The sequence below is a fragment of the Penaeus japonicus genome, unplaced genomic scaffold (genome assembly GCF_977035675.1).
Source record: "Penaeus japonicus unplaced genomic scaffold, GWHDUDI00000001_assembly GWHDUDI00000012, whole genome shotgun sequence".
NCBI lineage: Eukaryota > Metazoa > Arthropoda > Malacostraca > Decapoda > Penaeidae > Penaeus > Penaeus japonicus.
In genome coordinates this window covers 45,127,452-45,142,451 of record NW_028234414.1, presented here as the reverse complement: position 1 = coordinate 45,142,451, position 15,000 = coordinate 45,127,452, and the positions used below count along the sequence as shown (strand labels likewise).

The following is a 15,000-nucleotide window of genomic DNA, read 5'->3' as shown; positions in this document are numbered from 1 at the left end:
ACCACGACCACGTGCTGGTGCCGCTGGCCGTGCGCTCCAGCGAGACCAACAAGGACTTCGTGTCGCGCAACTTCGCCTTCTACGACTGCAGCCGCCACAACACCTGCGGCAGCTGCGTCAAGAGCGACTGGGCCTGCAACTGGTGCGTCTACGAGAACACGTGCACGCACAACGCCTCGTCCTGCAGGAGAACGGTCATTTCCGGGGAAAACGTGAGTCGAGTTTTGTCTGCGGCGCCGAAGGAACCGACCATGCCGTCGGAGAACCATGAAGTAATCATTTGTGATGATTTTTTTGTATAAGATGTCATTTCTAGGTTTATGCTAACTTGCCGATGTTTACCTTGCAGAATCCGTCTCAGCTCGCCTCGCACGGGACGGGCTTCTGCCCGCGGTTCCGGCAGGAGCAGTCGCCGCTGCTGGCGGCCGACGGCGCCAAGAGCGAGCTGCAGCTGCTGGTGGAGAACCTTCCGGTGCCGCGCGTGGGCCAGCTGGGCTTCCAGTGCGTGGTGAGCATCGAGGGCGCGACCATGCTGGTGGGCGCGCGGGTCATGGTGGAGGACGAGGAGGACCCCGAGGGCGGCAACAGCAGCCCGGCCACCACCACCAGCAGCGCCAGCCGCCAGCACCACCGGCGCGTGCAACGGGTGGTGTGCGAGCCCACCGTGTACCGCTACGAGTCAGGCGAGGGCGAGTACAAGGCCCGCGTCACGCTGGTGTGGAACCGCGACCACGTGGTGGACGCGCGCCCGCTCACGCTCTACAAGTGCGGCGTGCTGGGCGCCCACCGCGGCCACCACGACTGCTCGCTCTGCGTCACCCGCCACCCGCGCTACCGCTGCACCTGGTGCGGCTCCTCCTGTAGATACGCCCCGCACTGCCCGTCCCTCCCGGGCGTCGCCGCGGCCGCCACGTCCGCCGTGGCGCCCCTGCCCACGGGGACGCACCAGCAGGACGCCCTGGCGACGGCGAGCGACGGCCGCCTGGCACAGTGCCCCACCGCCAGAATCGATGTGGTGAGTAGCCCCCTTCGGGACCATTGTCTAGGCTTTCTATATTATCATAATTGCCATTCTCATCATTGTTGCAAGCCCCCCTTCCCCCCCGCCCCACCCCCTCCCTAGCGGAGAAGAAAGCCTCCGCCCGGAAGAATGGCCCATTTCGAAATTCCCGGAGAGCATAAAGCCTCCGCGGGCGCCGCCGCTTTCAAGGCACCAATCTGAATATTACCTTTTTCCGTCGGCGGTCTCCGCGAGCAGGAATAGCCGCCACTCACGCTGATTATGGCGGCGTCGGGGATTTAGCTAGCGTTAGAACTCTCGCTCTGTCTTTCTCGCTCTCGCTCTCTCTGTGTCTTTCGCTCTCTCTCTCTTTCTTTCTCTCTCTCTCTCTCTCTCTGCCTTCTTCTCTCTCTTCTATTCTCTCCCTCTTTTTCGTCTTTCTAGCTCTTTCTTTTCTATCTTCTCTCATCGATCTCTCTCTCTCTCATATCTCACTTCTCTCTCTCTCTCTCCTCTCTCACTCTTTCTCTCCTCTCTCTTCACTCTCTTCTCTCTCTCTCTCTCGCTCTCTCTCTCTCTCTCTCTACCCCTCCCTCCCTCCCTCCCTCCCTCCCTCTCTCTCTCTCTCTCTCCCTTCCTTCCTCCCTCCCTTACATAGGATAAAAACGCAAAACAAACAAACACCTCAGTCATACCTTCCCCACCCCAAAAAAAGGGGGATCATAGATCTGCTTTCCTCCTCCTCCTCTTCCTCCATCCTCACCCCTTCCCCCACTTCCACTCCCCCCCTCCCCAAACCCTTTACCCCCTCCCCCCACCCCAACCCCTTTCCCTCCCCCTACCCCTACCCCCTCCCCCTTTCCCTCCCCTCAACACCCTTTCCCTCTCCCTACCCCCTATCCTCCCCTACCCCATCCCCTCCCTCACCCTCCTCTCCCCCTCCTCTCCCCCTCCCCCTCCCTTACCCCTCCCCTTACCCTTCAACTGATCCCGGATTAAGATGGCCGTAATATCAGTTGCAATCTGGTGTATGTGTAATCGCTTTAAGGCCATATGGTATCCTTGGCTCCCCGAAAGCTCTTGTGGCCAGCCATTGTGCCCGATGGCTTTTTTTTGTTTTTTTCTGCTCGTGATCAAGGGATGGAAGAGGATGGATGGATGGATGGATGGGTGGATGGATGGGTGGGTGGATGGATGGATGGAAATGGCAGAGCAGACGGTGAAATCTTGAAATGGGGGATGGTGTACCGGTGTCTGATGGATGGATGGTGGATGGATGGGTGGATGGTAGTGTGTGATTTTTGATGGATGGGTATATTTTGTGAGAAGACGGATGGAGATATCTTGAAATGTATATGATATACGTGTATATGTATGTTATATGTTGTGTAATGTATATATCTTTATAATATATATATATATATCTATATATATATATATATTATACTGTCTATTATCTATCTATTAACTATTATCTATATATATATATATATATATCTGTGTGTGTGTGTGTGTGTGTTTGTGTGTATGTGTGTGTGTGTGTGTGTGTTTGTGTGTGTGTGTGTGTGTATGTGTGTGTTTGTTTGTGTGTGTGTGTGTGTGTATGTGTGTGTGTGTTTGTGTGTGTGTGTGTGTATGTGTGTGTGTATTTGTGTGTTTGTGAGTGAGTGACAGAGAGAATGAGAGGAGGAGGCAGACAGAGACAGTGAGAAAGAGCTGACAAAAACTCCAAACTCATCCGAAGAAACAACCCCCCCTCCCCTCCCCATCCCCCTTCCCTTCCCCCCCTTCCCCCTCCCCCTCTCCCCATTCCCCTCCCCTCCCTCCCTTCCTCCTCCTCCCCTCCCTTCCCCCTCCCCTTCCCCCTCCCCTTCCCCCTCCCCCCCTCCCCCTTCCCTCCATCCGCTATCCTCTATCCTCCTTCGCTCGTCACCGCCTTGGGACGTCACTCAGTCCCAAGGCGATCGCTTTTGTAGACACTGGCCGTTCAAGTGATCACATCCCCCCCCTCCCCCCACCCTCCTTCCTCCCCTTCTCTTCCCCTCCCCCTCCCTCCTTCCTCCCCTCTTCCCCTCCCTCCTTCCTCCCCTCTTCCCCTCCCCCCCACCCTCCTTCTTCCCCTCCTCCCCTCTTCCCCCCCTCTGTCCTCTTCTTCTCTCCTCTCCCTTTTTTTTTCTTGGCCTTCTGGTCATCACATCCCCTCCCACACCCTCCTTCCTCCCCTCTGCCCCCCCCCCTCCTCCTCCCCTCCTCCCCCCCCCCCCCCTCTGTCCTCTTCTTCTTCTCTCCTCTCCCTTTTTTTTTCTTGGCCTTCTGGTCATCACATCCCCTCCCACACCCTCCTTCCTCCTCTCCTCCTCCCCCCCTCTTCTTCTTCTTCTCTCTTCTCCCTTTTTTTTCTTGGCTTTCTGGTCTACTCTCTTTTCCCCCTCAACCCCATTTCCTTATCTTCTTTTATCTCCTGGTCCCATTTTCCCTTTCTTTATCATCATCACCATCATCATCACCATCACCACCACTATTATCAGTAACACCACCATAACCACCACCACCAACACCACCATTACCATCACCACCAACACCACACCACTACAACCTCCATCACTATCACGACCACCAACACCACCATAACCACCACCACCACCAACACCACCATCACTACCACTAACACCACCATTACCACCACCACCACCATCACTACCAACACCACCACCACCATCACCATCATCATCACCACAATAACCACCACTATCACTACCAACACCACCACCACCATCACCATCATCAACACCACAATAACCACCACTATCACCACCATTATCACCACCACCATCACCACCACCACTATCACTATCACCATCACCACCATCATTCCCTTCTGTCCAGCACATGCCCCGCGATAAAGTCGGCACATGATAATTACACTTGATAAGCCGTTAATGCGGAAGCCTGAATAAGTCCGGATAATGCGGGGGAGGGGGAGGGGGAGGGGAAGGGGAAGGGGAAGGGGAAGGGGATGGGAGGGGAGGGGGAGGGGGAGGGGGAAGGGGAAGGGGACCAAGGGAAGGGGGAGGGGTGTGATGGTGGAAGGGTAGGGGAGGAAAGGTGGGGGTCAATGGGGTGGGGCTGGGGATGGGAAGGGGTAGGAGAAGGGGAAGGGGAAGAGAAGGGGAAGGGGAAGGGAGGGGAGGGGAGGGGAGGGGAGGGGAGGAGGGGAGGGGAGGAAAGGAGGGAGGCGATAGTCGGCCAACTGTTGTTGCTGAGATGGGAGGATAAGGAGAGAGAGAGAGAGATAGAGAGAGAGAGAGAGAGACAGAGACCGAGACCGAGAATCATCGTCATCACCATCACCATCAACATCATTATATTTCTAATCTTCATTATATGTTATATTCCTCACACCCCGGCTTAAACGCGCAACAGTGCAACTTCGCATTATCTCAATTATGCAGTGAAACTCTTCCCTTGAAAACTAGTCTTGAATATGCATGTTGCGATTTCAAATATTCCGGGATTTTTATAGTTGTGGTGGTAGGGGGGTCTTCCTCCCCTCCCTCCCCCTTCCCTACTGTCCTCCCCCCTTCCCCCTCCCGTATTTTCCCCAACTTCTCGCCTCGCCCCCTAACCTCCTATTTTCCTCCCCACCATCCCCCCAGCTGCCCCCCCCCCGTCTGCTGGTACCCTTACCCCCTGCCTCACCTCCCGTGCCCCTAGGACCTGCCCCCGCCCCCTACCCCTCTCCCTGGTATCCCTACCCCTCGTTTTTCGTTCCGAATACCCCTTCCACCCCTCCCCTCCCCTCCCCTCCCCTGCCCTGCCCTCCTCTTCTACCATTCCCCTGCTTCCCCCCCCCCTCCTTTACCATACTCTCTCTTCCTTTGCCCCCTGTCCTCTGTTCCCCTTCCCCCTTCCTCCTCCCCCTTACCCCGTCCCTCTGCCCCCTGCCCCTTACTCCCTGTCTCTTTTACCACCTTCCTCCTTTTCCTTCTCCATGCCCCTTGCCCCCTATCTCTTTTACCACCTTCCTCATTTCCCTTGCCCATGCCCCCTGGCACTTGTCCCCTGTCTCTTTACTCCCTTCCCCTCTGCCCCCTTATTCCCTACCCCGCGACCCCTGTTTCCTAGACCCCTGCCCCCTACCCACTGCCCCCTGTTCCCTAGACCCCTGCCCCCGTGCCCCCCTACCCTCTGCCCCCTGCCCCAGGACTGCGAATGGCCTCCCTGCTCACCTCTTTGGTCCTTCTTTTTCGAAGCACGAGTCTGGGTCGCCTTTGGATGCTTTCTCATGGGTTGTATGTTTGTTTGTGTGTTATTTATCTCTCTTTCTCTTTCTCTCTCTCTTTCTCTCTTTCTCTCTTTCTCTCTCTCTTTCTCTCTTTCTCTCACACACACACACACATTACGATGGTCACAGGAACAACTAAGTCATCTGCGTTCGCATATATGGCAATTAATAAAAGATATAATTATCGGAACACGAAGGGCTACCTATCCCCCTCCCTCTCCCCCTCCCCCTCCCCTCCCCCCCCCCCCCCTCCCCCCCCCCCCCCCCCCCCCCCCCCTCCCCCCCCCTCCCCCCCCCCCCTCCCCCCCCCTCCCCCCCCCTCCCCCCCCCCCCCCTCCCCCCCTCCCCCCTCCCTGCTCCCTCTCCCCTCCCCCCTCCCCCCCCCCTCCCCTCCCCCCTCCCCACCCTCCCCCTCCAACCCGTTGTGCATGACGTTTAATTACGTGCAATTAAGTGCAATAGAACAACTCAAATGCCCACAAATCAGAGGGAAGGGAAGCGGCGTAAACCGGTACTGCAATCAGCGTTGCACGAGGCACTGATACGAATATAAAAAGCATTAGGAGAGCGGTAATCAGGACGTTTGCAATTTTCCATATCCTTCCTTGAAATGGCTTTTAACCCTCTCGCTCCGATTGTCCTGTTTTGGTTGCTGTCGGAATTAACTTTTTTTTCTTTCTTTTTTTTTCTTATTTTATATTTTGTGTCTTTAAGTTTATTGTATTTTTTTTATATTTTATATTTATAGAATTTATATGTTTTGTTGTATTGTATTTTTTATGGAAAAAAATGATTTTAGTCTTTTTTTATCAGTGTTTGCGCTTTCACTCTTGTCTTTTTTTTTATCTTCTCTCATTCGTTCATTTCTTTATTTCTGTTTTCATCTACCGTGTGTTTTGGATCCTTTTTTTTCATCCTCATCCTCATCCTCATCCTCATCCTCATCCTCGTCTTCATCATCATCATCATCATCATCATCATCATCATCATCATCATCATCATCATCATCATCATCACCATCATCATCATCCTCTTTCTATAATTAGATCACACTTATTACACTAATTACCTCTCTAATAACTCCCTCTGAAAAAAAGTAAAAAAAAACTAGAAGGAAAAAAAACTAAAAGGAAAAAAAAATCTTTTTTTTTCTCCATAAAACTCTTACGGTATTGCCCCCCTCCTCCCCCTTCCCCTTCCCCCCTACCCCCCCTCCGCCATCGCTACCCCACCCCCTCTCCCTACCCCTCCCACCCATACTCTGTTCCTTCTCCCACCCCTCCTACCCCCCATCTCCACCCACCCCCTCTTTCCCTACCATTCCTGTCCCTTGCAACAGTATCAACATGTGCAAAGCTAGATTTACACTTGCTATGTGCTCCCTAGCAAGATTATTCTTCGTGGGGTTGATGAATTAGGGGGGGGGGGGGGAACAGGTGGGGTGGGGGGGGGATGGACAGGTGGGGGGTTTTGGGGTTGTTTTATTTCGAGCTGGGGTTGGGGGGGGACGGTTTTTTTCATTTGGGGGGGAGGGGTTGGGGGGTTAGTTGTGGTTGGTTTTTTTTTGGGGGGTTTTTTGGGTGTTGGGGGTTAGGTTATTGGTGGGGGGGTTTTATGTGATAGGTGTGGGTGGGGTTAGTTTTTTGGGTTGGTTAGGGGTTTTTGGTTAGGGTGGTTGGGTTTGATTTAATCAAATAATATTTAATGATCAAAACGGGTTGTTGGGTTTTTGGGGGGGGAGGGGTTTAGGTTTTTTGTATTGTTTTTTTTTGGTTTGGTTGTTTTTAGGTGGTTTTTGTGGCTTTTGGGAAAGCATCGTCTGAATGTCTTTATGTTTGAGGGAGAGGAAAAAGAAGAGAGAGAGAGAGAAAGATAGAGCGCGAGTGAGAGAGATGTTGAAGAGGAGAGAGAGAAGTGAGAGAGAAGAAGAGGAGTAGAGCGAGCGAGAGAGAGAGAGAGATAGAGAGAGAGAAGAGAGAAGAGAGAGAGGAGGAGAAGAAAGAAAAGTAGAAAGAAAAGAGATAGAGATAAGATAGAGTTAGAGATAGAGAGAGATAAGATAGAGATAGAGATAAGATAGAGATAAGATAAGATAGAGAAAAGAGATTAGAAAAGAAGAGAGAAGAGAGAGAAGGGAAGAGAGAGAGACAGAGACAGAGACAGAGACAGAGACAGAAGAAGAGAGATGCAGAGACAGCGAGACAGAGACAGAGACAGAGAAAGACAGAGACAGAGACTTAGAGAGGAGAAGAGAAGAGGAAGAGAGAGAGGGGAGCGTGAGAGGAGAGTGAGGGGTGAGAGGGGAGGTGGAGGGGGATGAGAGAGCGGTAGGAGAGGAGACGAGAGACGAGATTGGATGAAGGGGGAGACACGAGAGCCAGGGAAGGGAGGGAGAGAGAGAGGATGGGGAGTTTGGAGGGAGGAGGAGAGGAGAGGAGAAGAGAGAGAGAGAAAAGAAAGAGAAGAAAGAAGGAGAGAGAGAGGAGGAGAGCGAGAGAGATAGAAAGAAAAGAAATAGAGAGAGAAAGAAAAAAAGAGAAGAAGAGAGAGAGAGAGAGAGAAAAAGGGAAGAAAGTGAAAGACGAAAGAGAAAAGAGGGAAAAAAAAAGGGGGGAGAGAAGAAAGAGGAAAGAAGAGGAGAGGAGGAGAGAGAGAGAGAGAGAAGAGAGAGAGAGAGAGAGAGAGAGAGAGAGAGAGAGAGAGAGAGAGAGAGAGAGAGAGAGAGAGAGAGAGAGAGAGAGAGGAATTGATCGGAGCGCGAGGCTGGGCGTGTAAGTGTTAACTTTTGGTGGTGTGTGTGTGTGTCCGCTCGTGTGTACGGCGTATGTTTGGAGTGTTATCTTTATTGTCACGCAAGGAACCTTTATTGCGCCCTGTTATTTAGTATATTGACTTTTTTGGGCCAGCAATTAGTGAAAATTCACTCCTCTACCTTTTCCTCTCTCTCTCTCTCTTTCTCTCTCTCCTTCTCCCTCTCTTTCTCTCTCTCCTTCTTCCTCTTCTCTTTCTCTCTCTCCTTCTCCCTCTCTCTTTCTCTCTTCCTCTTTCTGTTTCTCTTTCCTCTTTTCCTCTTTCCTTTCTTTCTTTCTATCCCATCCCTCTCTCTCTCTTCACGTCTCCCTCCCTCTCTCTTCGTTCTCTCTCTATCCTCTCTCTCTCATCTCTCTCTCCTCCTATCTTCTCTCTCACTCTCTTCTCTCTCTCTCTCTCCTCTTTCCCACCTCTCTCACTCATCTCTCTCTCTCTGTCTCTCTCTTTCTCTCTCACATCTCTCTCTCTCTCTCATCTCGTCTCCTCTCCTCTTCTCTTTCTCCATCTCTCTGTCTCTCCTCTGCCCTCTTTCCCTCTCTATTCTCTCTTTCTCATTTCTCTTTCCTCCTCTACCTCTCTCACCTCTCACTCTCACACTCGAACCAATTCTACCACACTCCTCAATCTCGTTCCTTCTCAACACCACACAAAACCTCAAAACTCACAACTCCTACACACACACCGACACCTTATCACCTACACAACATCACCACACTATCTTTCACTATTCTCAACACTACTCATCTTTCTCCTGACGACCCCTCCCTCTCTATTTATCTATCAGTCTATAAATCTCCCTCCCTTCCTCTCCCTGCCTCTCTCCCCCTTCCATCCCCCTTACCCTATCCCCTCTCCCCACTACCCCCTCTATCGTTTGCCTATGGAAAGCGCTGTATTTTAGAACCCCCCTCCCCACTCCCTCTCCCATCTCCCATCTCCCCTTTTCCTTTCCCTCCCTCTCCCCTATCTCCGCCTCCCCCCCTCCGCTCTTCGTCTCTACTCCCTCTCCCATCTCCCATCTCCCCTTTTCCTTTCCCCACTTCTCCCCCATCTCCACCTCCTCCTCCCCTATCTCCGCCTCTCCCCCTCCGCTCTCCTCTTCCCCTCTCCCCCTCTCCCCCATCTCCGCCTCTCCCCATCCCTTCTTCCTCTCTCCCCCTCCCCCCCTCTTCCCCATATCCGCCTCTCCCCCTCCCCTCCTCCCCTCCCCCCTCTCCTCCTCTCTCCCCCTCCCCCCCTCTTCCCCATATCTGCCTCTCCCCCTCTCCTCTTCCCCTCTCCACCTCTCCCCCTCTCCCCCATCTCCGCCCCCTCCTCCCCTCTCCCCCTCTCCCCCTCTCTCAAGGGAGGCGTTGTATCTTAGAATCCTTAACTGCCTTGTGTTTATTTTCCATTAAAGTAGACTGGACATCTGTAAAGGCGTCGTGTTTGTCTTCCATTTTCATTAAGGGCAAAAATGCATAAAGAATGTATTCTTGCGATGGATATTTTTTTTTTTTTTTTTTTTTTTTTAAAGGAATAGCAAATTACGTGAAAATCTCATTTGAAATGCCTTCGGGCTATCAGCTGGCTTGGCTGGGTCTCTCTGGCTTTGTGTACGGGGAGTATGTATGCCGCGTGCTCTCTTTCTCTCTCTTTCTCTCTCTCTCTCTCTCTCTCTCTCTCTCTCTCTCTCTCTCTCTCTCACTCTCTCTCTCTTTCACTCTCTCTCTCTCTCTCTCATCCATTTCTATCTCTTCATTCTTTCCCTTTTTCTTTTTTCTCCTTGTAAACCCCCCCCCCCCCCCCATTTATGTCCTTTCCTCCCCTCCCTCCCCCTTTCACCTTCCCCTCTCCCTCCTCCCATCCCCTCCCCTCCCCTCCCCTCCCCTCAATCCTGGCTACTAAACCTACAAGAAGTTTAGCGGCCAAGAAGGAAAGTTTAAGAATCTAAAAGTGCTGTAGAACTTCTTCCTCGTCCTCTTCTTCTTGTTCTTGTTCTTGTTCTTCTTCTTCTTCTTTTTCTTCTTGTCTTTTAGGTACTCGTGTTTCTGTTTGATTCATTCTTTTGTTTTTTGATGATTTTCTGTTTTTTATTATTATTTTTTCTAGTAGTTGTAGTAGTAGTAGTGATAACATTTGTGTGTGTGTATGTGTGTGTGTGTGTGTGTGTTTGTGTGTGTGTGTGTGTGTGTGTGTGTGTGTGTGTGCACCTGTTTGTTGGCTGTTGGTATGTACGTTTGCGCGTGTATTCCTCAGTAAATTCCATTAAAAAAGCACGAACGAAATAAAGTCATTATTCATACTTTATAAATGGTTATAAAGAAAATCGATTGATTTTGATAATCAAATATGACAGTCTGATTGATCGATGGATATTTTATGAAAGCGAATTATGAGAGAGAGAGAGAGAGAGAGAGAGAGAGAGAGAGAGAGAGAGAGAGAGAGAGAGAGAGAGAGAGAGAGAGAGAGAGAGAGAGAGAGAGAGAGAGAGAGAGAGAGAGAGAGAGAGAGAGAGAGAGAGAGAGAGAGAGAGAGAGAGAGAGAAGGGGGGGGGGACTTGACCAATTATGAAGCGGATTTTCTATGATGTAAACTTTAAAGATCAGTTCGAAATTCTTTGGAATTTATTTTCGTTAAGGAGGATTTGTTTTTCATTCTTTCCTGGTGTTCTATTTTCCTTTTTTTATATGCGAATGTAATAAGAAAGATTATGATACAAAAGAAGAAGAGCAAGAGGTAGAATGAGTAGAAGAAAGAGAAAAAGGAAGTATAATAAAATTATAATAACCAAAGGGAATAACAGAAGATTTAGAATAAGCAGAAAATAAGGGATGTGAGGAATGGAAGGAGAGGATAAAGAAAATACAAAAGGAAAGAAGGAGGAGAAAGCCGAAGAATAATCTATATGTTTCGTCACTGATACAATATAATCGTATTATATTTTCATATTCTATCTATATTTATCTTATCTTATCTATTATGTATTATATATCTATTTTTTCTGCCTTACTCTCTCCTTCTTTCTTATTTCGTCTGGACGAATCTGTGATTTGTTAGTTTTTATTTGCTTCAAATAGCTTCGAAACATCAAGCGGATTCGAATTCGTCCATGAAGCTTCGTTTGAAATTATTAAGAGTCAAATTCACACTCTCCCATGGTCTATAAAGAATAAATAAATGGATAAAAAGATACATGAGAGTACACCGACCATTGCAACAACGGCCACAGTTGAGATTGCAAGCCATGCAAATGCAGAAAGAAAGGAAATGGAAGAGGAAGAAGGAGGGGAAAAAGAAAAAAATTGACGCGGTAACAATGTGACGGGCGTTGCACACTAAGCATCTCTGATTGGTTCTCGGGGTTCAAAAACTGACCAATCACAATCCATCACGCGGCTGTCAGCGAAGACGTCATCAATCAAGCGACGAGTCCCGAGAAGGATTAGGCCGTGACGTCATGGATTTTGACATGGATTTCGGGGTTGTCTAATATCGATAAGTGATGGTTGTTTTATTCAATTCCAGATAAATGATTTGACAGGGGTTGGTTGAGGTGTTGTTGGGGGGAGGAGGAGGGAGGGGGGGGGCTATGGTAGACGCTCGTTATTTTAACCGAAATGTTCTCTCCGTATTTTTTTTTTTCTTCTTTTTATCCGTTTCGAATCCACTTTTTTCCCAAATGACAGGATCGCAGCACGGAAAAAGGATGTACGTTTTTGTCATGATTATGTATCGGGGTATGGCGGCAATTGCAGATGGCATTCGTGCTGTTTACATATATTCCTCTTCGATATTGCAAAGGATTTCCCCGTATGTAATGAGACTGTCTTCCCTTTGCAGATCCAGCCTCTCGCGGGTCCTCTGGAGGGCGGCACGCTGGTCACGATCGAGGGCAGCAACCTGGGCCTGCGCGAGGAGGACGTGCGGGACAACGTCTTCATCGGCGACGTGCCGTGCCGCGTGCACGAGTACCACGTATCCGTCAAGATCACGTGCATCACGGGGCCAGCGCCAGCCCGGGGAGGGAGCGGCGGTTCCTCGCAGGACCTGCAGTTCCCCGTGAGCGTGACGACGCCGGCGGGCACCACCAAGTCCACCGTCAAGTTCACCTACACCGTGAGTGGCGTTTCTCTCTCCTTCGTCCCTTTCTCTCCTCAGAGTCATTTCATTTTTGTCAGATTCTTTCAGAGTGATTTTTGCGCTGATCTTTCCCCCATTAATGACGATTTTCTTCGGTACAGAACGTGAGCGTGACGGGCGTGTGGCCCACCAAGGGCCCCGTGTCGGGCGGCACCGTCCTCTCCATCAACGGCAGGTTCCTCAACGTGGGCTCTAACGTGTCCGCCACGCTGGACGACCTGCCGTGCGTCGTCAACAAGACGCAGTCGTCGTCGCACCGGCTCGTGTGCGTCACGTCGCGCATGCCGCTGTCGTCGAGCGAGGGCGGCAAGGAGGGCGCGGGGCTGCCCCGGACGGCGAGGCAGCTCATCGTCAAGGTGGACAGCGCCGTCCGCGTGCTGGCCGAGCCCTTCGCGTACACGCAGGACCCGCGCGTGTTCGAGCTCAAGCCGCTGCGCAGCCCCTGGAGCGGCGGCCGCCTCATGACGGTGCACGGCAGTAACCTGGACGCCATCCAGGCGCCGCGCATCACGGTCCTCCTCCACGACCGCATCCTCAACTCCTCGGCGTGTCGCGTCCTCAGCCCCGGCCAGATGGAGTGCCCGTCGCCGCACGTCAACCGCCGTGTGCTCATGGCGCTCATGCGCGAGCGGAGGGACATCGACAGGCCTGCCGACGCCAAGGCGGAGGCGAGGGTGTCCCACAAGGTGTCCAGGTGAGTTGTGGCGTCGTCAGCTGGATTGGGACGTCGTCATATGTCTTGTTCTATGAAATCATAAAAGAACCAGAGAGAAAGTTGAGTTTGCTATTCATCTTGATCCGCCTGTTAATATATACCCCCCCCCCCCGTCCCCAGGTCCCCTCGCCAGAACGACGCCGAGTCCGTCCTCCTCGACGTCGGCTTCATCATGGACAACGTAGCGTCCGTGAGGAATCTCAAGCACGTCCTTCCCTCCTCCGCCCGCGCCTCCCTCCTCTACGTCCTCGACCCGACCTACAAGAGGTTCCCGAACGGCATCAAGCTCTACAAGGGCGACACGCTCGTCATCGAGGTGGGTTGCCGGTCGTTGTGTACAAACGCATACACATATACATGCACATGCTCATGCACATGCTCATGCACATGCTCATGCACATGCCCATGCACATACACACGCACACACACACACACACACACACACACACACACACACACACACACACACACACACACACACACACACACACACACACACACACACACACACACACACACACACACACACACACACACACACACACGCACATACACACACACACACACACACACACACACACACACACACACACACACACACACACACACACACACACACACACACACACACACACACACACACACACACAAACACAAATACACACTCATATAGGCAATATTTCTTCAATTTACCCCCCCCCAAAAAAAAAAAAAAAAAAAAAAAAAAAAATCCATCTCAAATGAAAGTAATAAAAGATAAATATAAGGTTGACTCGCAGCCCTTCCCAGCCATTCCTCCTTCCATTCCTGACGCCCTCTCCCTCCTTCCCTCAGGGCGTGAACCTGAACCTGGCCAGCGACGAATCCGATGTGAACGTGACCATCGGGACTCGCCAGTGTAACGTGACCTCCCTGGCCTTGACCCAGCTGGTGTGCACACCCCCGGAGGGACAGCCGCCGCCCACGGACGAGCTAGGTCATGCAACGGACACCGGCCTGCCCTTGGTGGTCGTCAGGATGGGCCAGAATCTGCGGTTCCCGATCGGCCATCTGCGCTACGAGATGATCAAGGTGTGTGTGTGTGTGTGTGTGTGTGTGTGTGTGTGTGTGTGTGTGTGTGTGTGTGTGTGTGTGTGTGTGTGTGTGTGTGTGTGTGTGATTAGAGTGGTACTATAAGCATATATCTCTATACACATAGAAATCCCCCCCCCCCCCCCCCCCCCAAAAAAAAAAAAAAAAATCCCGTTTTCTTTTCCCCCACGTACCACACACACGCCCTCTTCCCGTTTTCTTTCCCGATCGATCTATCTACTACCACGCGCCCCCCTTCCACTTTGCAGGAATACCAATTCCCTCCCGAAGCGATCGGTGGGATGGCCTTCGGTGGTCTGTTCCTGGTCCTCGTGTCCATGGTGATCCTGGTCGTGTACCGTCGCAAGAGCAACCAGGCGGAACGCGAGTACAAGAGGATTCAGATACAGATGGATACCCTGGAATCCAATGTCAGGTCGGAGTGTAAACAAGGTGAGGCGAGAAGATGGTCGTGTCTTGTTGGTTTTGTTATTGTTGTTATTGTAGTTTTTATTATTGTTGTTAATTATTACTGTTATTGATTATTGGTTATTATTGGTATTTTTTTATTTATTACTGTCATTGTTATTATTATTGCTGTTTTTCTGCTATTTCTATTATTAGTAGTAATGCTGGTAATAATGATAATACTATTACCATTATTATTATTATTATTATTATTATTATTATTATCATTATTATTGTTTTTATTACTATTATAATGATAATAGTAATGATAACTATTATTATAATTGTTATTATTAATATTATTATTATCATTATTATTATTATTATTATCATTATTATTATTATTATTATTATTATTATTATTATTATTATCATTGTCATTATTATTAGTATTATTTTTTGTTCCAAATATTGGTTATTAAGTGTTTGTAATGGATCATTTTTATTTCACTTTACTATTTTTTCTATGTATTGTTCACACGGTTATACTTTATATCTATATCTCTTTATCCATCTATCTATCTACAT

The 15,000-nt window shown here is 50.3% G+C and overlaps 1 protein-coding gene across 1 annotated transcript in view; it reads left to right on the top strand.

Moving 5' to 3' along the window:
* LOC122259854 (plexin B) overlaps positions 1-15,000 on the top strand; it is a 35,271-nt gene that overhangs the window by 563 nt on the left and 19,708 nt on the right. Inside the window, exons 2-8 of the mRNA XM_086542194.1 lie at positions 1-212; positions 350-1,015; positions 11,919-12,194; positions 12,320-12,912; positions 13,054-13,249; positions 13,768-14,004; positions 14,274-14,457. The exon at positions 1-212 is cut by the window's left edge and continues 189 nt beyond it. Coding sequence (XP_086398320.1) covers positions 1-212; positions 350-1,015; positions 11,919-12,194; positions 12,320-12,912; positions 13,054-13,249; positions 13,768-14,004; positions 14,274-14,457 — 2,364 coding nt within the window. The remainder of the gene's footprint in view (positions 213-349; positions 1,016-11,918; positions 12,195-12,319; positions 12,913-13,053; positions 13,250-13,767; positions 14,005-14,273; positions 14,458-15,000) is intronic.